This window comes from Pipistrellus hanaki (assembly GCF_964339955.1).
Source record: "Pipistrellus hanaki genome assembly, chromosome: 11".
Taxonomy (NCBI): domain Eukaryota; kingdom Metazoa; phylum Chordata; class Mammalia; order Chiroptera; family Vespertilionidae; genus Pipistrellus; species Pipistrellus hanaki.
In genome coordinates this window covers 14,124,639-14,150,821 of record NC_140513.1, presented here as the reverse complement: position 1 = coordinate 14,150,821, position 26,183 = coordinate 14,124,639, and the positions used below count along the sequence as shown (strand labels likewise).

At 45.4% G+C, this 26,183-nt stretch overlaps 1 protein-coding gene across 1 annotated transcript in view; it reads left to right on the top strand.

Moving 5' to 3' along the window:
• TTLL11 (tubulin tyrosine ligase like 11) overlaps positions 1-26,183 on the top strand; it is a 173,287-nt gene that overhangs the window by 72,835 nt on the left and 74,269 nt on the right. Inside the window, exons 5-6 of the mRNA XM_084899222.1 lie at positions 2,533-2,628; positions 3,391-3,506. Of these exons, the coding sequence (XP_084755348.1) occupies positions 2,533-2,628; positions 3,391-3,506 (212 nt within the window). The remainder of the gene's footprint in view (positions 1-2,532; positions 2,629-3,390; positions 3,507-26,183) is intronic.

Below are 26,183 nucleotides of genomic sequence, written 5' to 3'. Positions count from 1 at the left end.
TGGTCTAGTTCATCACTACATTTCCAGAAGCTAGGATGCTCTAGGACATAGGGAGCATTTCAATAGCTATTTTACAAATGAATGAACTAAGGTAGGGACTGTTCTTATTCCCATTTTACAGGTGAGGAAACTGGTGCCCTGAGCTGCTAAGTAACTTGCTTGTACATACACAAATTAAAGGCAAAACTAAAATTTGAAATTAACTCCTCTGGACTCAAAGCCACAGTTGTAATTTCTGGTCAGTGAGACTGGAAGGGGAGTCAGCATATGCTGAGAGCTGGTCAGTAAGAAACTGGAAGGGGAGTCAGTAAGAAACTGGAAGGAGAGTCAGTTTCTGGTCAGTAAGAAACTGGAAGGGGAGTCAGCATATGCTGAGAGCCTCCTGTATGATGGACATAGTCCTAGGTACTTTTTCCTTCCATGATCAACTGCCCAGCAAGGTAGCCACTATTGTCTCCATTTATAAACAAGGTAAATGAGGCTCTGAGAGGCTAAGCACCATACCTAGGGCTGTTTAGCTAGAATAAGAGACTGAGCTGGAATTGCAGTCTAGGTCTTTCTGACTCCAAACCATTCTTCAGCTACATGCACCAAAGTTTGGGTTCTGGAAAATATTATGCCACTGGCAGGTTTAGGTCAGCATGGCTGGTGAGGTTTTGTCACTCCTTCTCCAGCATTTCTATAGCTTTACATTCATGAAACCAATGTGTGTTGAACTGGAAAGAGCCTGCAGGCTGAGAAAGTACGGGTCCTAACTTCTAAGATGTAGCAAAAAGTAAGCTTTGATGACCAAGGATGATAAACGTTGGTACAGCAGCTCGCCATTCCCCGTGGCCTCATCCACATCACATGTCTCAGACCAGGTCTGAAGTTAGACAGATGATGTCACCAGTCTCTTACAGGCCTCATCACTCATATCCACTTGTCATATATTATTAAGCAGCTCTATAATACATGTAACGTTTTCTACTGGATTTCCATTTTTTTTTTTTTTTTTTCGTTTCATAGCCAGGGAAAGAAAAATAGAATAAGGATGATTTTTCCCAGCTTCTCATTCTTATTGCCCTTCTTTGAAGAATAACCTTGTCTTGAATTATCCCCCAAATGGTCATTTAGGCTCTGATTTCATTAATAAGGATAAAGCCACAGTTTAATAATTATCGTTTAACTGATGCATATTCCATCTAGACAAGTAAAATGGATTTCCTCCCGTCTTTTTGAGTCTACAGAGGAGAGTGCAGCTATATCTTTTTCTTTTCTCTCCTTTATTCTCCACATTATTTTTTGAAACGTTGGGATTGCATCAATTATGTTATAAGCTTTCTATCTTATCACCTACTGTAGAGATAATGAAAGGTCCCTTAAGAACCTGACATCCTCCCTGTCTCAGTCAGAATCTAATTAGGACCTGTGATCTCAAGGATGAGGAGGAATTATCTAGGTGAAGGGTTGTTTCATGCAGATGCACGGGTGGCTTAGGGCTTGTAAGGAATTGAATTGAGGCTAGAAGAGGAGAAAGCCTCACCAAGTCACCATGCGGGGTTCAAGGGCAGATGACCAACAAATGGTCAGCTTTTGGAGTTAGTTTGGGTGTGAGCCGGATTCGTGAGCATGTGATCTTCGCAATCACCCAGTGCCCTGTGGTCAGAAGGGCTCTGTGCCTGGTTTCGTGCTCTGTTCTCACTATCACGACATTGTTAATACTTCTTGAACAAGGAAATGTGTGTTTTCATCTTGCATTGGGTTCCTCAAATTGTGTAGCCTTGTCCTGATTGGGTGTGAAATCCGGCTCTGTCACTTATTAGGGAGGCGGTCTTGGGGAAATCCATTGGCCTTTCTGAGACTCAGTTTCTGCTTCATGAAGAGTATAATCTTTACTTCAAATACACTGTCACGTGGATTAAATGTAATGGTGAAGTTACCAGTGCCTAGTAGGTGCTTATAAATAGTCCCTTCTCCTTAGCTAAGATGGTATATCAGAATCATCAGGGGAATTTGTTATTCAAAATACATTTGCCTGCATTCCACTCTGGAAGATTCTGACTCAGAGGTGTGGATTGGGGATGCACAGTGGTTGTGAAAGGGGTCCTTAAATGATACTGATATACACCCAAGGTTAAGAAAGGTAGCTTTGGGTTTTCAGAGATCTAGCTAAGAAGCAACTTAATAGAGGAGAGCAAAAGGAGAGGGAGAAGTTGATGGACTACTACTGATCCTTAACATAATGAAAAACCTGTTAAAGAAGAAAGAGGTCATCATCTCTAGCACCTCAGATGATGGTGATAGTGCTGCAATGCACTGTGGGAACTCATCCCATTATCAAGGCTTCTATAAAATGTTCTGCCATCCATTTGGCTTGACAAATATGCCCAGAGGAAGAGGGGCTGCAGACAAGAGAAGCCAGGGTCAAGGCCCAGGTTAGGGGCCACATTTCAATTTATTTTCACTTTACTGACCTTTACACTAACCCCAATTCCTGAAAAGAAATTGCAGCTAGAGGGAGTAATTCTGAATTATTTTTATCCTGTGCAGATTTTAGGCTTTGACATTCTTCTAATGAAAAATCTGAAGCCTATACTACTTGAAGTTAATGCAAATCCCAGCATGAGAATTGAACATGAGCAAGAAGTAAGTCTTTTGAGTATCTCATTGAATATATTGCCTTACAGCTGATGTTTCTGCTCTCATATTATTCACTTGGCTAAACAAGATTCAGCTTTCCCAAATTTGCACAGCAAAGTTCTGTTTAAGTCTAAATAACTCCAATTTTGTTGAGCTCTGAATGTACTTTATTAATGTAAGACCTATCCGACCTGTGGTAATTTCCCAGCATGCTGTTCTTCCAATTTTTAAGATCTGGAAATGTAGAAGCAGCTGAGCCTTTCCATCAGTTCTGACATGAACTAATTAGCCTCGGGAGATGAACTAATTGAAATTCTATGAATATGATTTAGCCATGTCGACATGCTTGAATCACTAAGATAAATAGTACATTTAACAGTGGTTATATTACCACCACCACCACCACCACCCGCCCCCCCCCCCCGCCCCCCCAAAACTGCATTAAAAAGACTAGGAGGAAATACACCAAATACTAGTAATAGGTTTTAGGGGATTATGTGGATTTTAAATTTTCTTAACTTTTTTCGATATTTCTAAATTTTCTACAGTGAGCATGTATAATTGTAATAACCAGAAAAACATACTATTATTTTTCCTCCTCATGCATTTTGTTAATTTGTAAAATGAAACCGAGGTAGTATACAGGGAACCTTTAAAATATTCTTGTCTAGATTAACATAAGCAAACTTGACCACTGGGTATTGACAGTCACTTGATACTGAATCCCTGAGTCTCTCCAGTGTAACATGGAATTCTTACCCATTCAAGCTTTCTCCAGGGGTGTTTGAAAATGTCCCCAGCGTGGTCGATGAGGAGGTGAAAGTGGCCGTGATCAGAGATACCCTGCGCCTCATGGACCCACTGAGGAAGAAAAGAGAAAACCAGTAAGTGCTTTTTGTATCATCTATTTCTATCAACTCTGCTCCCCATGCCCTATGCAGCAGGTAAGTTAAGTTCTTGGAACATGTTAATGTCATGAGTGAGACTTACATATGAAATAATTGAATGAATCATTTTTCACTTACGAATATCATAAGTGAAGACTCGGAGATGGAGACTTGCCTATGAATTTCTAGCTAGTTGTTATCTGAATCTGAAAGTCTCACTAAAAGCCCATATCCCCCTAGTGACGGGTCTCCTCTTGCCCACCACTGTTCATGTGGTGCTTCTCTCTGAAATCCTCAAGCAGAGGGGGAGAGTAAAACAAATCAGAAGAGGCCCACAGAAGAGGTACCATGGACGTGGTGATTAGATTGCTTCCTTTTTATTTTCTTCATGATGGCTGCACTCTTTGCAGTATAAACTTTTCCTTTCGACATTTGCAGAGCCAATTTATTGACTTCTGGTGCTTCTATAATATTTGCAACAGTTACAGTTCCTGTCAGTCCCACCTACCCAGTGGACGTCATATTGGGATGTTGGTGAAAGCATGCCCCCCTCCCATGGAATCACCTGAAATGAATGACATTTCACTTGGGTATTTTGTTTGTTTTGCTTTCCGGAAATTCCTGGCTTCCACAAAGTAAGGATTGAGTAAATATCACTGTGGTGGTTTTAGGCAGAAAAATCAAAGACAGGCATTTCAAATAGCACTCCCCATACCCCCCACAAATCAGACGGACCCAAATGCTCCCAGACAAGTAAAGCGCTTGTCAGCTATGGTTCTAGGCTGTGAGGAATGCTGACTTCCCTCAGCAAGTGGTGTTTTGCAGGTTCCTGGACTGCAGCCCCTCACTGACTGGGCTCAAGCTCAGATACTGTTAGAACCACCCTACAGTACTGCCCTCCCCTTGGCTGCATTCTCGAATCGTATGGAGAGCTTTCAGACACACCAGTGCGAGGGCCCCCGCTTCTACAGATGCTGATTTTAATTAGCCGGGACGGGAAGCCTGGCCACAGACATTTTTGAGGTTCCCTAGGCGACTCTACCGTGCAGCCATGGTTGGCACCACTGCCCTGCAGGAAATGTCACTCTGATGGAGTGTTTGTCATACTCTGAGTCAGGCTGGTGGTGCCTGCTTGACTGAGTTCCCCTCCATAGTGCACTTCACCATGTGAGGTGCACACTGTCATTGTTGGCAAGACTCAGCCAAGGATGGTCACCTCTCATTTGCATGGGCCAAGCCTGCCAGATGTGGCTTTCATCCATTAGACATTAAAAGTGACAGCATGGCAGGTCTGCCAAATCCTCGGAGCAACTCAAACACTATGGCAGCCAGACAATGTCCATGTGTGCATGCTTGCAGCTGCATTCTTGAGCCATCTTTAAAGAAAAGCGACAGATTTATGCAACTTGGTCGGATTAATTGCAATATAACTCATTTCTCGAAAATCTATGATGAGTATCTAATGGTTATTGATCTCACTAGTAGAGATTAGGTCTTGAAAGACTGGTGAGATTTTGGTGTCATGCTAGTTCAAGCATTTTAAAGGTGACCTTCATACATTAGCATTATGGTTCCTCAGTGGGAACAAGTTCAAAGGCCATTATGTGGCTCCAGCCCACTAAACTCTGCCACCAAAATCATTTTTGCATTAAGTGGATCTGAACATGACTTTCTTTCTTTTTCTTGTTCTAAGTTGTTTTGCCTTACCTCCTACACCTGGCATTCGGCATAGCTCACGTGAGCTGTGGATGCGATTTTTAATAGCAGTGGGACACAGAGCCATTAGGAAGGATGGGAAAGGCATTTACAACTTATTAAGTCATAAGTGACAGTACTTTATCTTTAATTTAAAAAGCATTGACTTTTCTTTTAATTGATAACCAGGAGCAGTTTGAACTTCAAGAATCTGACTTCAATTCTAATATAAAAATTCTTTCCTCTCACCCTTTCCTTACCTACAATATTAAGGGTATCTGTTAATAGCTAAATGTGATTAATTATATTTTCCCTTAATTTCATCTTAAAAAAAAAAGCCAGCCATGATTGTTCATGAAAGCACTTTGTAATATATGGGGTGCACTTCTACGTAAGAGATTTTTATGTTCATTTTGGTAACTTTACCAGGCAGAGAAAAAGGCTGAAATTCATCTCCACTCCTCTGTGTAGAAATGTTTCAGGATATCTTGGAAAAGCAACATGTTTATAGCCACAAAAAAGGCACAGGGTTGCACTGAATCACACGTGTCCACATCTGAGACCACGTCACTCCAACTATAGGAAATGATGTCACATAGACTTCTCAGCTGGAAGTTACCTTTAGAAGCCAGAGCTTTTGCGTTTGCATAGGATGTAACCTAAACCCTGAAAACAAATGATATGCTAGCCTTTATCTTCAACTTGTTAGCAAAAGTTGTCCCTCAATAGTTCCTTCTTAAGTATATTTTGTCAGCAAGATGCTGAGGTAGGTCTTCATTTTTCTGCACAGACTGAAGGCAAAAGGTAGATAGTTGCCTCAACTGCTCAGATCTCCAAATTCCTCTGAGACAATGCAGAGGAGGTACTAGAAGGGCCTAGTATGTGTGTGCATCATGCATCTTCACACACTCGGGGCCTGTAGGCTGCAGTCATGTTCGTGGTGGGATTGAAATCAGTCCTCATGCCTTCTCTGGGGCGAGAACTTGCTGATACCCTTTGGCATAGTTGAAAAAGCTTTTTTCTTGATCTAGAGAGACTGAGATGCAAATTCTGACTGGGGAATGTTGCAGAGCAGTTTTGAACCTCAGTATCTTTTTCTATAAAATGGGGATAATAACATTTATTTTTTTATTGTTTAAAGTATTACCCATATATATTCCTTTTTTTAATGAAACAATAAGCAAAATTTGTATTATATAATAGGCACTTAATAATATTTCATTTACTACCCAACAATAAAGTTATCTACTAAAACATTTTTTTAAAAACAACACAAAAATAATGCTTACTTTCTGTTATCTTTTCTGTATACTTAAAGTAAAATTTTGAGTTTAAAACCAATAATATATCCTAAAACTGAAGCTACTAGATCACTTTGACATTGACGCTGGTTGCCAATGGAAACGTCTGTTTCCAACTAGCAAGATGTAACAGGCCCAGGCATATTCATTTGTTGGGTTAGGAATAAAATCACTGTCATATGAGAACTATTTGGAACTATGATAACATCTACTGGTATATAATAAAAGCCTAAGTGACTGTTAGTTACAGCAGAACGACCAGTCGCTATGATGAGCACTGACGACCAGGGGGCAGATGCTCAACACAGGAGTTGCCCCCTGGTGGTCAGTGTGCTCCCACAGGAGGAGTGCCGCTCAGCCAGAAGCCAGGCTCATGGCTGGTGAGCTCAGCGGGTGTGGCGGGAGCCTCTCCTGTCTCCATGGCAGCGTTAAGGAGCAGTGAGCCTAGCAGTAAGGAGTAGTAAGCAGATGGGTGGTAAGGAGCGAGGGGTCCTGGACTGTGAGAGGGTGCAGGCCAGGCTGAGGGACCCTCCCCTCCCCAGTGCACGAATTTCATGCACCAGGCCTCTAGTTTTGTAATAAGTCGTTAGTATATTCATTTTCATACCAGGTCTCTTTGGAGGCACTGTTGGGATATTGGAATAGGGAGACTAGTGGGATAGGACTCTGGAACCATCATATAGCTATACAAACACATATATGAAGGTAAAAATTGCATAATATAAAATTAGCCATTTAAAAATGTACAATTTGCCTTGGCTGGTGTGGTTCAGTTGGTTGGAGCATTGTCCTGTACACTGAAAGATGTGGGATTTGATTCCTGGTCAGGGCACATGCCCAGGTTGTGGGCACCCATCAGGTCTGGGATGATGTCCTCAATCTCTGATCATTGCTCCAGGAGCTTGGCCAAGCGGCTTTGTTCTCTGATCTTGTCTATAAGATGGGATCCTGGCATTTCCTGGGCTGCATTGTCATGGTCGTCATATGAAATGACACATGGGGGAGAGCCTTAGACAAACTCGAGTTCTTCGGGTCACCAGGTGGCCAGTCAGACTTTACAGTTATGCTGACGGTGACAGCTACGTCACCAGCTATGGGGCAGCCCAACAGAATTGTATGTATAGTGGTTCTGAATCGTAGAAGATAAAACTAGGAAGGAGGTCAGTAACTTGCCCCAAATCACAAAGCTGGTTAGAGGCAGAGCAGATGAGCTGTGGGTCCCCTGACTTCTACCCCAGGGTTCTCTTCGCTTTGCTACAATGCTCCATTGACCTTCAGCTTCTACTTCAATTCAAGGCTAAGCTCACAAAGGAGGAAATCAGGAAAATCAACAGAACATCCTCCCCTGCTCTCCTATTAAATAATAGGTATTTGGGTAGCTTGAAATTTTTTTTTTAATTTGATCAGAAATAGAAGTGAATAAATTGCATTCCCTGATTAACTTAAAAACAAGATGATGCCATCAATTGATTAATTTTGGGGAAGTCAGTTTACCCCTTAAAGGAGCCATTTTACTCATATTTTGCTCCTTTTCTGGAATGTAGACATTTCTGGTAACCAGATTCCTTTTCTCAGGAAATCATAATAAGTTAGGACCCCAGAGTAATAAAAATGAAGCCAGAGACAGGCGTGGAGGACTCTGGGGGAATCTTCTTGCTATCAGGATGCCATGCAGTGCCTGGGAGCTGGGTGTACACTGCTTACCTCCTATTCAAAAGTGTATTTTTGGAACCTACCTTATATAAGAGGCCCCTTTCCCACAGTAACGTTTTCCCCTCTTCTCCCAGTTTCATTTACCTCCTGTCACCATAACAACCAGGCTTATTACACAGATAGCACTTAGCCTGCAGGACAGCTTTTGCCCTGATGCAGAGAGGATTGTCCTCTGAGAGCTTCACTGGGAGCTCAGGCTCCACTTCTTACCTTGACTCCAAGGATGGCCCCTGTGCCATGTTCAGAACCAACATATTAGGTGAATCCCCACCTGAGGTCCATTCCACATGGAATCTAGGAGAGGTGAGATATTCTAAGAGAACAGAGATCATGGAATCTCATGGTGGCTCTGTTCCATGCTGTGTGTGTGTGTGGGGGGGGGGGTAGCGGGGAGGGGGGGGCGCGGTGCAGGGAGGGGAGGGGCTCATTTCTTCCATCAGGAACGTCCTTTCATCCATTGTCTTGTTTGAGATTCAGCTCATCAGAGGATGGTAACTCTGTCCAGGATTGTTGAGAGCACATTAATCAGAGGTCCTCAGAGCCCAGACCTCTGCCCTTAAATTGGCAGTACGTCCTACCGAAATCAATCAACACTAGATGAGAGGTTTCTACACCCTCTCAACTAAATATACCTTCGTACATGTGGAACATCACCTTTCTTATCAGAGAGTGTTCTTCTGGGAACACTTTTTTTTCAGGAGAATGGCCTGTCCATGTGTGCACAGCTGAAATTTTAGTGAAATTCTTGGGTTTCGTTGATTCCTAAGCAAGACCCCAAGCATCTTTGAACATTTCACATAAGTCAAGAATCTAGTACACTGAGAAATGAATATTTGCATATCCATTTGCATTTCAGTTATACCATGTGTGCATTAGAGAAGCAGGTATTGATTATTTAGAGTTTTTATAGAGCACCTACTGTGTGCCAGAGAGAAGACTACAGAAGAGAATTAGCTCGAAGGCCAGTTGAGGAGGCAAGACTCACACATAAATATATATGAGGTGGAAAGTGTGACAAACTGCCCAGGGAGGAAAATGTAGGAAAAGATTATTTTCTGAAGAGTTAAAAAAATAAACCACAAAAAACATTGGCAAAGAGGAGGTGGCACTATAGATGGGTTTAAATGACGCGTAGAATTTGAAGCATGAAAATGGATAGAAGGCCATCCCTGGTGAAGGAGACTAGGCACAGGGCTCTATTGTGGGGGGAACTTTGGGAATCTGAGTCAGCTGGGGAGAAAGTGTAGGAAGTGGGTTAGTGGAGAAGAGGCACTAGTCTGATGTCACGTAGAATTGGTACCAAATTGGTACCTGGGAAGGGGGATGGAGACCCAGAGGCCAGAGGTGATGCCTTGAATGTCCAGCTAAGGAAACCAGAGCTTGTTTCTAATCAGGAGTGCAGGAAGGACGTAAGGGTATCTGTGAACCCAAAAGCCACACAAAATTGTGCGTTTTTCCTGGAGAAACGGCTAGAAGTTCATCATAATTTCAAAAAGTTAACCCAATAGTTCTGTTACCATCAGAGGCTACAGAGAGCTGAAGCACTTTGTCCAAGGTTGGGTGTCCTGGCTTCAGATACGCTGTGCCCTCGTCCTCCCCTCAGAAGTTCTCACGTTGTAGATGGCAGTCAGCAAACTGAAAAAGGAGTGTGCGCGTTTTAGTGAGAGCAGACAGGACGTGACTGCTGATAGGTGCATTACGTTGTGTGCAAGACATAAAACCAGGCAACTCTCTTCCATTGAAAAATGTGGAAGAATTAAGTCAGAAGTACCCAGCACATGCCTCTTTTGCACAAAGGTAGTCGAGCAGGAACCATTTTGGAGGCGTATGGGGAAGGTGGCGTTTTCCTGAGCTGATGTGAGAGTGTCTTTTCAGAAACCATTAGACAGGAGCCGAGCCGTCTGTCCACAGGGAGCAAATGGGACAGCAGACAAGCATATGGCTGGTCCATCCCCATCCTGGGGAAGTGCGGTGCAGAATCCTGCAGCGGCCCTTCCAGAGCCGTTCCAGGTGGTAAAGGGCTAGCAGATGTACTTGGAAACTTCCTTACTCCTTGCTCCAGGGAGCCTTACATGTCTGTGCTTTCAACAAGGAGCTGCTGGCGTTGGGAAGGAGGCGGTATGGTCTGCGCTCAGGATACCAAGGTTTTGGTACCAAGTCTACGTGACCTCAGTCTAGTCTCTATTCTTCACTGAGCTTGGTTTTCTCACCAGAGGAACAGTGGAGGTGAGGGCTGCCCCTCTGCCTCTCTCACCAGCTGTTTCTGGAGTGCAGCACAGGAATGTGTCCACTCACCCCCAGTTCGGCCTCACACAGCTGCATGCAGCCGGTGCCATCACTGCTCAGCTTATACTGGTAAGTGAGGATGCTGAGACTTGGAGAGGCTGAGTGACACCCTGAAGACCTACGAGCAACAGATGGAGACATAAAGCCAGGTCTGTCTTACTCTCGCTTTGAGAGAGAATGTTTGTGAAGGTATTTAGCCCATCAGAGAGATGTGTGTCCATGAGGTGTTATCACTGCCTGGTTGGGTTCCCGCCTTCCTTGTAAACTTTGGGGCACAGGCTCATCTCTATCTGCAAGCACTGCACATGAGTCAGTGCCTGTGGCTGATTGATTATCTCTTGTGAGGAAGCTCTGTGGCCATTTCATTTTCAATAACCTTCAAACCAGAATGAATAAAACATAAGCCAGTGTGCAGAGAACACCAACGTAAAGCAGGATCTACACATGAGACAAAAGAGAATAGTACCAGGTGAAAATTATTTGTGTGCAGTGTGCCTCCTGGCTGGCAACATTTCAAAATTCAAAAGAGGGCAGGGTGAGCCAAGAAGTAGGTCCGATCATATGATGGCACCAATATTACCCTGTTTCCCCGAAAAGAAGACAGTGTCTTATATTAATTTTTGCTCCCAAAGATGCTCTAGGTCTTATTTTCAGGGGATGTCTTATTTTTCCATGAAGAAGAATACGGTACACATTTATTGTTAAATGAAAATAAAGGAAATTTATTACCTGTATACGGTACGGTAGTACGGTAGTTGTCAGCACAAACCAGACAAACTGTGAATCCTACAGTATCAAGAATTTACTCATTTATTCAATGACAATCATGTCATCATCTTCTGGAACATCATCATAACAATCCAATTCCTGAATTTCCTGGTGAATTTCTTGTGACTTCATTTCTTTCAGAATCAGTGGACCAAATCTCTCATGTTTAGCAATAGCACTGTCTTTAAATGAGTACTTCTTGTCAAGGTAGCCTGCTCGCAGTGCGTTTGCAATGCAACTGTCAGTGATTTTCTCCCATGAATTCTTCGCCCAAGTCACAACTTCTAGCAGTTTAGGTTTCACAAAGTTTCCACGCTGATTTCTCTCCATTCTATTTTCAATGTAGTCATTAATTTCCATGTGCAAATTGTCTTTGAATGGCTTATTTATTGCAATATCAACAGTCTGGAGATAGGCTGTCATTCCTGTGGAAATCATTATCTGATCTATTTTTCTTTCGTGAAGAAATGTCTTCATGTCTTTAGCGCGGTGAGTGCCGGCTGCATCCCAGACTAGCAGACCTCTTTGGCTCCCTCGCATAACAAGTGGCAGCATTAAATCGACCCACTTCCTTATAACTGCTTGTGTGGCCTAGGCTTTTTCAGTTTCAAGAATAAAAACACCCAAACACGTTCAATCTTTTTCTTGTTGCCCTTAGAAATGATTAAAGGTGGGATTTTAGTGCCATCCAGATGAATTGCCAAAATACAGGAAACACGTGCACTTTCGTAAGCAGTGGAGGGAATGTACACTAGGAGGCACCCTACTGTTCAATTGTTGTTTGAGATGATTGGCCCATAAACACTGCAGTTTCATCCATAGCAATCATGTTGGAAAGATTGAATTTAGAGAAGTCAGCATCATCAATAAAGGACTTGATGCAAGTGCTTGCTTAATAACTTGAGTATCTTCCAACCTAAACAATGTTGTAGATCTTCTTAAAGACAGTTCACTTCGCTGAAGGAAATTATCCAGCCAGTGTTGTGATGCTTTGAAGTCTTCGGGGGCTATGTCAAACTGTGGTGCCACTGCAAGAGCAAATTCTTTAATCTGAGCCCTATTCACACCAAAGCCTTTGCTCTCCTGTCAACAACTCATTCACAGATCAGGTCTTCCAGTTCAGAAAATAATGGTTGCCGACCTGATCCACACTTGTGCTTTTTAGCATTTCCCTTGTCCACTTGTTCAATAAGGTTACCATACTCTGCTCACCATTTTTGGATCAAACGGATATTCGACATTTTCTCTTTGCAGAAAGCAGTTAGATTTTGGCCCCAAGAGTCTTCCACGATTCCTTTCTTGTACTCCACGGAGTAGCTTTTTCTTTTTGCGCTCATTTCTAGGGGTAAAAAAAAAAGGAATTGGGGTATCAAGGTGGGGGGAGGGGGAATCACTTAAAATGACACAGGGGGGATTAGAAGGGGGAATCAAAATGGCACAGGAGAATCAGAGGGGGATTACCATTTTAGTAACCCCTTTTGATCCTCCTGTGTCATTTTGATTGCCCCCTCTGATCCTCCTGTGTCATTTTAAGTGATTCCCCCTCCCCCCACCTTGATACCCCAATTCCTTTTTTTTCCCCCCTCCCCCCACCTCTGTGCCACTGAACACCTTCACCAGACATCCCCCCTACCCCTTTATCAGATATTTACCCCCTGGGGACTGTCACTGGGCTTGCTGGGGCCTGGATCTGGGCTGGAGCAGGGTCTGCCACTGACTGAGAACCTTCAGTCATCATGAGGGTGGCTGAGAGCATCAGGTAGTGTCACCAGAGACAGACCAGCACTCACCACCTTCGCCGCATCCCATCTGCTCTAATCCTCCTGTACTTCTACACGCATCTGCGAAAGTCTCCTCCTCTCTCCCGCCCCGAGCTCACCGCTCACTCCAACCTCCGCTCTGCCTCCACACAGCAGTGACGTCAGGACTCCACGTAACGTCATTGGTTGCTAGACGCCAGTCGGGGCGGCCCTAGTGACCAGTTTATGGTAAACTAATTTTCATTCTGAGACAGAGCCTGGGGGGACCTTATTTTCGGGGGGATGCCTTACATTTCACTCAGAAGAAAACCTGCAAGTAGGTCTTATTTTCGGAGGATGTTTTATTTTCGGAGAAACACGGTAGATCTTTCTTTGGATCTATAAGAATGGCAGTTTTTATAGGATTCAACCTAATAGCTGGCTTGGAGTAATCATGGCAGGCTTCTTGGAAGTGGTAAGAGCTTGTATTCACTTGAGCTTGGTTTGGTGAGAAAGTGTAAGTCTGGGGAAGGAAGGATGGAGGCAGGAAGCTGGGCCAGTGGGTTTGGAGGGTTGGGGAGGTCCATGACATGCCAGGACCACCAACCATGCTTCCTCTCGGGTACTTTGGGGTGGAGAGGACAGGTGCTTCTTACTACATTTTGTTTTCTCGTAGAAAAATCCTATGTGCTTGTAGAAAATTAGAAAATGTTGAAATGTGTATAGCATGAAATAAAAGTCTCCAGCAAATTCAACCTCCAGACTTGAACTTCATTAATGTTTAGTTAAAAAAAAACAGTAAAATTTTCTTCTCTCTATATTGTTTAGAGTTGGGGCCATGTTATGTAATTTTTATGCCGTTTTAGTTTCTTTCCATTTTTTTGTGACAATAATTTCCCCTTTTTTTAAAAAAAAAATATTTTTTTATTGATTTTTTACAGAGAGGAAGGGAGAGAGATAGAGAGTTAGAAACATCGATGAGAGAGAGTCATCGACCAGCTGCCTCCTGCACACCCCCTACTGGGGATGTGCCCACAACCAGAATCGAACCTGGGACCCTTCAGTCCGCAGGACGACGCTCTCTCCACTGAGCCAAACCGGTTTCGACAGTAATTTTCCCTTTTGATTAATAACTCTAAGCATCATTTTCATGAATGTCTGGGGCAGAATCTGCCTCCATGTTGGTGAGTGCTTCATTTATGTCCAGCATCTTGTGCTTAAAGCTCTGCGTGCAATTTGAACATTGTCCTAGGATGGAGAGAGCCCCTGAGGAAGCAGACCTGGAGATCCACGCTGGTTTTTAGTGCCCAGGGGTGAGCAGAGTGACTTAGAGAAGGGGCCCTGGAGTCAGAGGCTTCACAGTGAATCCTGGCACCGCCATTACAGCCGTAAATGGTACGGTTTTCTCCCTTCTCTGAGCTTTGGTTTCTTCATCCATAAAAGGGAGTTTGCAGTTAGATGTCTTAAACCCGCAGAGCAATGCGGAGTTCTTAAATTGGAGGAAGGGAAAAATGTTACTTACTCCTAAGAGCCTTTACCATGGGAAATGTCTCATCTGAATGCATTTAATTAAATGAAAAAAAATATATACAACCTGGCAGCTTTAAAAAAAAAAAAAAAAAAAAAGGAAAAAAGGATGTGAAGGAAGAGCTAGCGAAGACTGTGGGAAGGGAGCTCCAACAGTGACAGGTTCCTCTTTGGCTGTGGGGACGAGTTTGCTTTCCCGCTAATTACCTGCTAGATTAAAAGAAAAGGAAGATAAAAATTAAAGCCAGTCTTAGTAATCATTTGAAAGCTCTTGGTTATCACACCAAATGGTGGGGAGTATCCTCCAGCTGCTTTCTTTCCTTTCTTGTTACAAAATGTCCTTTTTTTTCTTCTTCTTCCCTTTAAGCAGCATCACAGAGGCTGGCGACTCTCAGCACAGAGGCTAATGTGAGGGTGGGGAAGCGGGTGGAATCTGCACAGTTCAGCATTGGAGGATCCACCCCCACGATCATCCGAGCTGCGAGCTCCTCACAGTGAGAATCAGCAGCACTCCTTGTCCAGCTGGGGACTGGCTTTCAGGGTGTGCACTTCCTACTGAGGTGGATGTCTTCACTTGCTCAGTGAGGATGGCTTTCTTCCTCCAGGCCGGCCCTGCCTCTGCAGCCCCAGGGTCAGCCTGGAGGAGCTGCTAGCACGTGCCTGAGTGAATGCAGGCCTGCATGTGGGAGGGAATGAGTGTTGTGGGCCTTGTGCTGGCAGCGAGGTCAGGATGCAGTGGCAGCACCAGCAGCGAGGGCAGGGTGGAGACAGTGAGAGGGGGCTAGGTGCTCCCCCCCCCCCCCCGAGGGCCACAAGGCAGAATAGACATGGGACCCTCAAGGCACCGAAAGAACTTTAGCTGGGTGGTTCACAAAAGCTCCAAGCTGGAAGCAATCTAACTGTCCATCAACAGAAAAATACACACAGCATGGAATACACTGGAATACTATACGTCAATTGAAACGCACAGACTATAGCTCCGTGAGCTGATATTAGTGTTGAGCAGAAGAGACAAGTCATGGAAGAATATCTACAGCATGGTTCCAACGAAATAAAACTCAAAACAAGCTAAACTAAACTTTACTTTATAGATACGCAACCGTAATGGCAAAAGTATAAAGAAAAGCAAGGAACAATGAATGATCAGAAAGTTTGCGGCGGTAACTTTTAGGCAGGGCTGGGGAGAGGCAGATGTGCCCTGCCAGAAGCACATGGCAGTTGGGATCCTGGCTCTGCTCTAGTGCTTACCCTGGGACAGCTGCATAACTGTTAGTCTGTTTTCTACACTTCGGGTATGTGTGATCCATCACAGTTTTACAGGTAAAGGAAAGCAGTCCAGGGAGGCGGGATGCTAGAGAATACCGGGAGGGTTTCAGACGCTGCAGGACCTAACGGGTCAGGCTAGGAATTTGGCTTTTTTCACCCTAAAAGCAATGGACACATTTTAAACAGCAGGGCATGATGAGATTTGTGTTTTAAAAAGATCACTTTGGCTGTAGCATGAAAACCAACCTGGAGCAAGGCAAGGATGGGTGTGGGGGCAGCAAAGAGTTTTGAGAGATGGTTGTGTGGATTAGATGGCAGTGGCAGGGATGGAGAGAGACGTCACCTTTAAGAGGTATTTAGGAGGATGAGTGGTAAGACTTGATGATGAGTTGGATGTGAGAGGTGAGGGTGGAGAAAGAGTCAGGGGAGGGGCAGGTTTAACAGCTGGGTGGCTGTTGGTGCCAGGGAGCAGCTTTGTAGGGGAAGGGAGAGCACGATGCTGGATTGGAGACTTCCACGTGGTCTGTCTACTAGTTAGTTGGGTACATGAGCCAGGGGGGCAGGAGGGAGGGTCCCATTACGAGAATAAATGTTCCCTAAAGCAGATCAAGACATCCACATGGGCAAATCAGACACCATGTCGTCCAGGGATCTAAGGAAACTGGTGAAGTGGAGGGAGCTGAGGAGGTCTAGGTGGAGATCCTGACTCTGCCCCTCTTTCTGGCAGATTCTTCAGCTCCTCCCGGCATTGACTCTGTGGCAGCATGCTCATGGGCTCACCCGCTTGCTGTTTCCATTGCTGGGCACAGAACCATCCACCCTCTAGGCACTTTTCGTATATTATCATGCTGTTTTAATTTACTTTCAGGCTCTCAGAGCTGTGCGGGTACTTGGTGTCCTTCACAAGCACCTGGCCCTGTGCCCTGGCAGGATGTGTGACGGAGGAACTAAGCTCTTGGTGCAGGTGGGGAGGGTTTCTCTTCTGCACCTGCTTCGGGGGGCTTCCCCGATCAGCCTCCTCTTCTGCGCATTATCATCATTGCCATGGTCACCCCACAGCTGCACAGTGCTCTGCAGCTCAGGGAGTCATTTCAAAGCCAGTGACCTGGAATAATACTCATCCAGCCATGCAAACGAGGCAGGTGCGAATCAACATTCCCATTTTACAGGCAAGGACGCGTGACATTCCACAGGCTTGGGTTTTAGGAGAGGGCATTGCCAACCATAGGATCGGTTACCCACGTGTGCAAATCTAGCCGAGGCCTCGGGTAAGTGGCACTTGTGCCCGCCATGACCTCCCTCAGGTGCTGTGGGGACAGTGACTGGAATCTGTCCTCAGAGGCCCGGTTAGAAAGTGGGCTGGACATCCTCCACTAGGAGGAAAAGGGGAGGAGAATAAAAGGCCCCAGAGAATTCTGCCATTTTTAGTTTGAAAGGTTGTTGTGTGGGAGAGGGGCTAAAACCCTGAGCTTCCAATAAGCAGAACAAGGAAACATGGCTGAAATTTGCAGAGAGATTTAAGCTCAAGGAAATGAGAAGAGAGAAAAAACAAGTAACACCGCCTGAAATATTAAAGGTTGGATCAAAGGAGTAGTGAGTTCACGAAGCTGGAAGTATTTAAGAGGAGACTAAGTGGCCACATGTAGGGAAGGTGCACCAGCTCTGGGGTCACACAGACATGAGTTCAGTTTCTGGTCCTGAGATGGTGGGCCAGTCCCCTCACCTCCCCGAGTCCGGTTTCCTCACCTGCACAGTGGGATAAAGGAGCAGGTGGGCTGTGAGCATCCAGCAGGGGACCAAAGCAGACCGCCGGGTGCACTACACAGTGTCTCTTGAGTTCCTATTAGTGTCATGGCATCCGACATCTGGTTTAATTATCACCGGGTTGCATGAGCAGGCCTGCCCCTCCCATCTGTGGGGCCTGAGAAGAGCACACATTGAGGTCCCAGCCTCCTGCCAGCCCTCATTCTCTCTCCGCTCCCAACACCATCCACCACTGCACAGGGTGGGGAGGTTCCCCAGTTCACACACCTAAGCCCGGTGGGCACGGCTCCTCAGGTATTGGGGGGGGGACGGGACTGGGGGTATACCTGAAGCACATTCATCTTTAAAAGGATGGACTCCAGCCACTGAAGAGGGGACTTACAGGGTGCTGGGTGCCCAGAGAGCATGGGACACAGCCATCGTGTGGGCATGTCTCCTTAGCCTCCAGGACTGCTTGGCCCATGGGAGAGGGCTGCCAGATTGGCCTGAAGCAGGGCCCTTTCAGTGCAGAGCCCCAGGCAGGGCCTGATAGTCAAGTCTACGTAGCCAAGAATTTTCTGCAAGATTCTCAAGTGGTGCTCAGTTATCTTGGATATGCTGGGCATGAGCAGGCTGAGAGGAAAGGGTAAAAGCCAGAAAGTGGGGAAAGAGCAGGGGACTGGGGTGGGGTGGGGCGGAACAGAGCCAGCAGCCAAACTGTAATCTGGATCAGGGATCTTATTTCCAAGACAGTGGTGGAATCAGGGAGCCTCCTGACTCTGGGCTGTCAGACAATGGGAGGGAGATCTGAGAGCACAGGCAGCTCCCCTGGGAGTGCGGCTGGAGCTGGGGTGGGGGAGAAAGAGGCAAGGACCAGGCCTTAGCCTTCTAGCCTGAATTTCAGATGGAACTGCAGTCCTCTTAGCCCAGCCAGCATGGCAGCCGGATGGCACAGCTGGCATCACACTCTGAGTCTGAGTCAGCAAGACCACCGCAGAGCCCCTTCAACAGGTGCTTCGGCATCTGCTAACTTACCCCTGCTGAGACCAGCACAGGCCTGGGCTGGATGGAGGCAGATATACTAGAAGGTCTTAGAGCCTGCAGCTAAGGAGGAGCCAACAGAAGAGGCTGTGCAGACTGTATGGGCAGCTCTCAAACTTTAGTGAGGGGCTAGAACCACCAGGATGGGGGCAGGGGTCGTTGCTAAACCCAGATTGCTGAGTATCACCCCCAGTTTTGATTTGTTTGCATGTCTAACATGGTCCCAGGTGATACAGATGCTGCTGGTCCAGGTACAACATGACACCAAGAACCACTTGCCTGCCAGCCCCCGGTCCTTTGTCTGTTCCAAGCCACTTGAGGACGCAGCCCCTCAGGCCCTGGGGAGTTTGGCACTGAGCTCTCACTGGGGTTGTCAGGACTCATCCTTATGCGAAAGAGATGTCCGATGCCCCTGGTGACGGAGGCGCTGGAGACAGTTTGTCAATAACACAGAGAACAAAATGCCCCAGTTTTCTATAATTCTACTCCTAGGCGTCGCATATGCTGCATATAAAACACGGCCGCTTCATAAATTCACGTTCCTGTTAACCTGTTTCCTTTTCTTGCCTTTCTGTGAGGTTTCTTAAGACAAGTGAACTATTAAGTGATTGTAAAAATCTAACCTTTAAGGCACAACGGAACCCTTATAACACACTTCTTCTAACGAGGGGAAATGTTGCAGATATTTCCGTCTCTTCTAGCTGGTTTGCAGGCAACGTCCTTGACGCATCCTTAATTTTGACTCAGCCTTTCTCTACAGCAGAACAAGTGGCGGAGAAAATTTTTCTCTAGGCAACAGCAACATTTCTGTCTCATTTGTTTGGTTTTCCGCTGGAACGACAGCTTGGGGGGTTGCTAATTTGCACGTAGGGCCTTCTAGGAATGCAGTGTTCACGATCAGTAAATACATCAGGTTGCAGATTTTAGCCATTTAATTGCCGAAAATGAGAATGCGTCCTTGCTATGAATATTTAAAAATGAACAACAGGCAAATTGTATTTTACTCCCAAATTTCACTGTAGTTCTGAACCAGTTTCCATCTCAGCACCATCTGATTACCCGATGCTGTGAGCAATATTTTTCTTCAGGGAATTTAGTAGCGGGGTTACTTTGTTCCAACCCACAGACAAGGCATTTACAGGGAACAGGTCATCTCAGCACCATTTCGTTCATCCTCACCTTCGTAAATACCCTTGCTGGAAATGGAACTTGAACCAGTACTTTTTATAAATGAGCGTGTAGCACCGTGTAATGGAAAAGACAAAAGGTTCTAGAATTCAGTGGGTTTGAATTTTGACTTTTCTTCTCGTTCACGGTATTGGGCGGGGCAGGTACTTAACTTCTCTAAGTCTCCGTTCATCTATAAAATGTGATCATAGTAATAACTACTTAGGATTGTTGTGATCATTACATGAATTAAAGTACTTAAACTCATAGCATAATGACTAGACATGCTAACTTTTAATAAGTAGTAGATACTTTGTAATTATTCTTCCTGTTATTATACAAAGTGCCTCTCACAGTGCTGAGCACACAGGAGTTCAATAAGGGGTAATTACTACTATTATTATTATTATCAATATCATCATAATTCTTATTGATGGACACATTAGATATACAGTTTCCACCATGCAAAAATATGTTTTATTTTTAAAGATATTTGAGCCAATGGGAATTTATATGAGTAAATGGGCAGTTCAGTAAGGTTGAAGTAAATGAATGATGTTCATACTAATACTTTAATGAAAATAATCGCTCATGCAAAACATTTGCTCAGTTTGTGCCTCAAATTAAAAACGGATGTTGTAGATTTTCAAGAACTCCTCTGTTGCACCACAGGTTACGGTCTGCCCATGGAAAAGCAGCTCTGACTGTGGCAGATGACCTAGGCTGCGAGTCTGGGTCCTGGGATGAATGTCGGCCCCACAGTCACCTCTGCATTTGACCTTGGACAAGCCCCCACACTTCAGGCTGTTGTTTGTTCATCTCTGGAGTCAGCTATGGTGGGAAAATGCTGGGAGCCCCTAAGTGCATGTGATTTATTCCCTTTAAAAAGAGAGATGTGAACGATTTTAAAAAGAAGATTTCATCCTTTAAAAAGCCTTAGACTCTGCACATTTTGCCAGTTGCTTTAAGCCGCCAGGTAGTAGGCGCCAGATATTTGCAGCAGGCTTAATTGGAAGCTGTGTTCTTCGTCTGCAGTGTGCGCGTTCACACTAGATGTGCTTCTGACAGCTCTCGCCACCCGGCCTCCTGCTTCCCACCCGAATGAGCTGCCTCTCCCCTGCATTCAGAACACTCTAGTCCTGGTCCCGAACGTTAATTAGTCTGACGAAGAGAAACAGGATTGTGCTTCTAAAAATAGTTCTGATACAGTAGGCCGTTTTTTTTTTTTTTATCATCTCAGTGCTTCATGAGGGTGACATTACAAGGCTTTGCATTTATTCTCTGCCCAAGTTCATTACTAGCATCTTTGAAATTGGTGAACTGGTGCTTGCAATCAGAGGACGGAATGGTGCTTATCTCTGTGTTAGCTATTGCCCATGTGGTCCAGCATCTCCCATGGTTTGAATCTCAGCACTTACTCTACTAATTTTTTTGCGGGAAATCTTTCCTCTGGTCTTGGAAGCCTGTTGGCTTGGCCTTTCATAGGGCAATAGTTTGGAAGCATGATGTCAGAGAAACAGAGAGAAAGGTATCACTACGGGCAACACAATATAAGAAAAGGAAGGAGCGCTGGTGTGGGAGACCCGGGTCCTGGTCTTGGCTCTGCCACTGACTTGCTTTACTCCCACATGCTGTAGGCCAGGCACTGTGCTGGGACCTGTGGGTGTGAAGCTGGTTCGCGTGGCTCCTCTACTCCGCTCCGTCACCTGGGCTCTGTCTCTTCACCGGGGGGCGTGGGCTTGACTGCTGAGAGCGCTTTCTATTCTAACATCTGTATTGGTAGGAATAGTAATACACGTCAGGCTTGTTATTTAGTAGGCATTTTGGTAGAACTCTGGCAGCAGGCAAATCTCAGAAGGAGTTCCAAAGTATAGATGGCTGTGTTTTTTTAGCTTGGTTTTTACCTCTGGGAGGTTTGCTGTTGGCTTGTGTGTGTGGGTGTAGGAGGGGGAGTAAACTGGTTCTTGGCTCCATCTCAGTAATTGGGAAAATGGCTTTCAGATTAAGATCTCAAGGCGGGTAGGGTATGCCCTTGTACTCGTCTTGACTTAGGATGTAGTCATTTGAAGTTGTGCTTTATCTTTTAGTTTGTCTCACATTTGAGTTGTTTTGGTGCTATCCCCGAACCCTCCCATTTTTCTCCTCCTTAAACTATGTATCCCAATCTGAACTCAAGGAATTAGGTTGCTAGAGGGCAGTGGTTCTCAACCTTTCTAATGCATCGACCCTTTAATACAGTTCCTCATGTTGCGGTGACCCCCAACCATAAAATTATTTTTGTTGCTACTTCATAACTGTAATTTTGCTACTGTTATGAATCATAATGTAAATGTCTGTGTTTTCCGATGGTCTTAGGCGACCCACAGGTTGAGAACCGCTCCTGTAGAGCCTAAGACCAGAGAGACTCCTGCAGGCAGCAGCGCTACCCCCAACCCCAGGGATCGGGAGCCAGGGATTGGTGTGCAGCAAAAGAGGAAGGGCGGAAGGGCTGAGTGTGTTCACACATTTCTTCCCTCCAAACTCATAAAAAAAAGGACATTTTATTTCCTCAGGGGTAAAGCAAGGGTGGGGCAAAAAGAAGCCTAAAATATTCTCCTAAGTGGGTACTGACCCTGGAAGAAAAATCAAGGGTCGGGAAACAGTGCCTTCCCCCAAAACAGCCACACTCACCTCACAGGAAGCAGATACTCAGAGGTTAAAGGAGAAGCTTTGGAGCCTGAGAGACCTGGGTTCGAATCCTAGTCTCCATTCACGGAGTGTGATCCCAGGTGAAGGCCTCCACCTGGCTGGGCCTCACCTGTGAAGCAGCAGTCAAATCAGGCGTTGGGAACACAAAGCGAGATCATCCGTGGGATGCCAGGCACATGACAAGTGCTCAGCAAAGGAGAGAGAGTCAAATGCGATAACGGATAGAAGCGTCCTTTGTAAGTCACACCATTTCTATAACTGTGAAGAAGTATAGCTATGCATGGTGGTGGGATTAATGTAATATAATGTCATATTCTACTTGCTATGCAACACTGTTAGTGCCCCGACGTAGCTTATTTAAATAGGCTGGGGTACCCCGTGGCTTGTGAGCATCTCTTTTCTATCAGCGTTTTGCACAGAAGGTCCACAAGCCAGGAGGAAGAAGAAATTAAATTAACGAGAAACTTCTATGCATCAGCATGACCATTCCTCTGATTCCAGCTATTTTTGTAGATTCTCCTGAAAGCTGTCGTGTAATTCTCTAGCGGCCATTAGAAAGTATTCACTCCATTTAATTTATGCTGAAAAATCATTAGTGGGAATTTGACACAGGCCTGGCATGTTCACAAGCCGATACTCGGCTGTCAGGCTTCAAGGGACAGCTCCATTTGCCGGAGGCACCCTTGAAAAGGGAGAGAGGGAGAAAGGAGAAGAGAGAGAGGGAAAGAGAGAAGAAAGATGGGAGAGGGAAAGAAAGGGAGATGGAGAGAGAGAGAGAGGTAGGGAGGGAGAGAGAGGGACAGGGAGAGGGAGAGAGAAATGGGAGCGGGGTAGGCTGTGGTTCCTCTCTGCCTCCTCTTTGTCCTTGTCTGTCATCATCTGCAACATCACCCTTGTCCAGTGTCACCGTTACCAGCTATTTTCTTGTTTAGTTTGTACCAAAGCCCTAGGAAGTCTTATTATCTGCTTCTCACTCTTACAAAGTCCACCCATTGACTTGGGCAGAGTCCAGTTTGGGAGCAGGTTTGGGTTCCTTGGGAGGAACCTTGATGACAAACTCTCAAAGGCTGGAGGAGAAGGCTCATGTGTGTCATTGTGGCTTCCATGTCACTGACGTTCGGCATAAACCAGCAGAGCAACCCTTTCCTTGGCAACTATTATATCTCGTCACTATCCTTGCCTCAATTTTCTCATTTGCAATATGGAGGTAATGGTAGCTGCTTCACAAGCTCTCTAGAGGATTAAGCGAGATAATGTGCCTAAGGGCTGGGGATAGGGCTTGACATATAATAGTTGTTCATTAAATGTCGGTGCTGGTACCATACATGAAAGCTCATATCTGTCTAGTTCATGCCTGGTTGTAAAAATAGGCACTCAGTAAGCAGTGGTTTCCTTTATCCTTTTTCCATTTACAATCTTCTTCAACCCCTAAAAGCACTGGCCAGCATATCGAGGCTTATAGCTATGGATCCATGCTGGGGGAGGAGCCATGCTGTGAGGGAAGAATGGCTCAGAGCCGCTGGAACCCGAGATCACAGAGGGCGGGTCACTTCTGTTAGTCTCTCCTGTGCTTCCTCAGCAGGAGGCTCCGATCCAGCGGTTCAGTATTGGAACTCCACCTATCTGGGCAGCTAACGCAGCGACAGGGCTGCCTGGCTGCTGGTTCCAGTGAACATTTTCTATTATGCTCCCGGTGGGAGACAGGGAGCATCTCAAAACACCGTGTTCCACACTCTTACCTTCCATTTCCACTGCTGCTAAGTGGCTCCGAGCCGAGCTCACCCAGCAAATAGCAGCATACAAAGCGCACTGTGCCCATGCGGCACCTTAATAAAATTACAGGCGTGCGTTTTCTACAGACTCAGGGTGCATTTCTTTAAGCCCCCAAACTCCTTCAATTTGAACTGTTTGGAGATGAAATCTTCTAGAATGCATTACACACCTGCTTCCTGAATTTGAAGGAACATACTATGACTTTTTTTTCCTTCTCTTTTTTCTTGGTGCCGTGGTGTTAAGAGGTGTGCTGGTAAACTGGCTTTCAGAAACAAAACAAACAAAACCAAAAAGTCCTGATTTGAAGTGTTTGCCTATGTCCATGGTGTACGTATTCCTACAACAATCAATTTGAAGCTGTGAGTGATTTTTAACAACCAGCTCCAGGAAGGAGTTGGTGGGAGCTGGAGCTCCCAGTGCAGGGGGCAGCAGAGCAGGGTGGGGAGGACACAGCCTGGCCGTCAGACCTGGACACCCCTGCCTCGTCCTCATTCCCTTCCCTGCCCCCGACACCTTGAGGGCTGCGTTATCAGGGCCAGGATAGTTAACCCAAACTTCTTTAAAGGTAAACTGAGTCAAAATGACTACCCCAAGGATGATGCCAAGGACTCAGTAAGGTGACTTGGGTCCTGGGTCCCAAACTCAAGTGCCGTAGGGGCCACGCAGGTGACATAGTGAAGGCAGCAGGCTGGTGGATCTTTTGGCAAACACCTAAAACAGCGATTCTTGAACTTGGCCAAAGAACTTCACCTGAGCCTGGGCCTCACCTCAGATCAATTAAACCAGAATTTCTGGGGGGCTCAGGAAGTGGAATGTTTTTATTGTTTCCAGAAATTCCTCAGGGAGACCAGTTCCAATGACAGAATTTGTTCGTGATGGCGCATTGTGGACTACTTTCTTAAAAGGACTGAGACATTGGCTTTCAAAATAATTTCTCTCTCTAATGTTGTCCTAAATTAAGGTTAGGATGAGTTTGGGGAATTGTAAGTACTCTGGTTTGGATGGAAGATGATGGGTGTAGGAAGCAGCAGGGATGAGGCATGGTTAGATTACAAAGTGCCTTAAATGCCAAGCCAAGGAGCTCTAGATTTGCCCATGGGCAGGGCGCAGCGCCCAGCAGACACTTTAGGGGAGGGATAGCAGTGACATGGTCTGTGGTTGGGCAGGAGAATCATCTACCGCTGGTCTACTGAACAGACCAGTGGATCACTCACCCTCAGAGCGGTCCTCCACCCCAGCTTGTGTGCCTGCTCTTCCATTTGCATAATTTACCTTTAATTAGCGCTTTCATTATTTTCACAATCCAAACTGGCAGGGATGGTCTGATGCCAAGTGGCATTAAACTAATGGGACCTCAGAAGACCTCCTTTGTTCATATTATTAATCTTAGTATTTTTCAGAGATTTTATTAAAAGAGATCATCTGGGGTTTGTTTTCAGCTGTATTTTCCGGAGAGAGCATGGCCCACGACTGTCCTTGCGCCTGATTTCCCTCTGTGTATGTGCATTTTTAAGCTGGTGTCACTCACAGCTCAGGGAGCGTCAGTCTCTAATTAGTTGCTTGTTAAACCACAGGCCTCCAGATTGTGCTGCTAAAATTACTAGCTTATTTGATGAAGAATCCCTGCTGGTAATTTTTTTTTTTCACCCTGAAAACAAGCATATCCGGTGTTTTACTCCTGCCACGTTTTTCTCAGATTGTTGTTGTTACTGTTACAAGTTATTGTTACTGTGTATGGTGCCAGGGCCGTGCGGGTACTTTGCAGATATTGTTGTTTTGTTGAATGTTCACAGGAACTTTGCAAATCCCGTCTCTTCGTCTCTTCGAGGAAGAAATATGATCTCAGAGAACCCAAGGTCACACAGCGGTAAGGGTCAAGCCCAGCCCAAGGCTGGGCTCAAGTCCATGTTCTGTGCTACAATCTCTTCTCTGTCATGTGCTCATTTTGTCCACTTGCCGATGGTAAA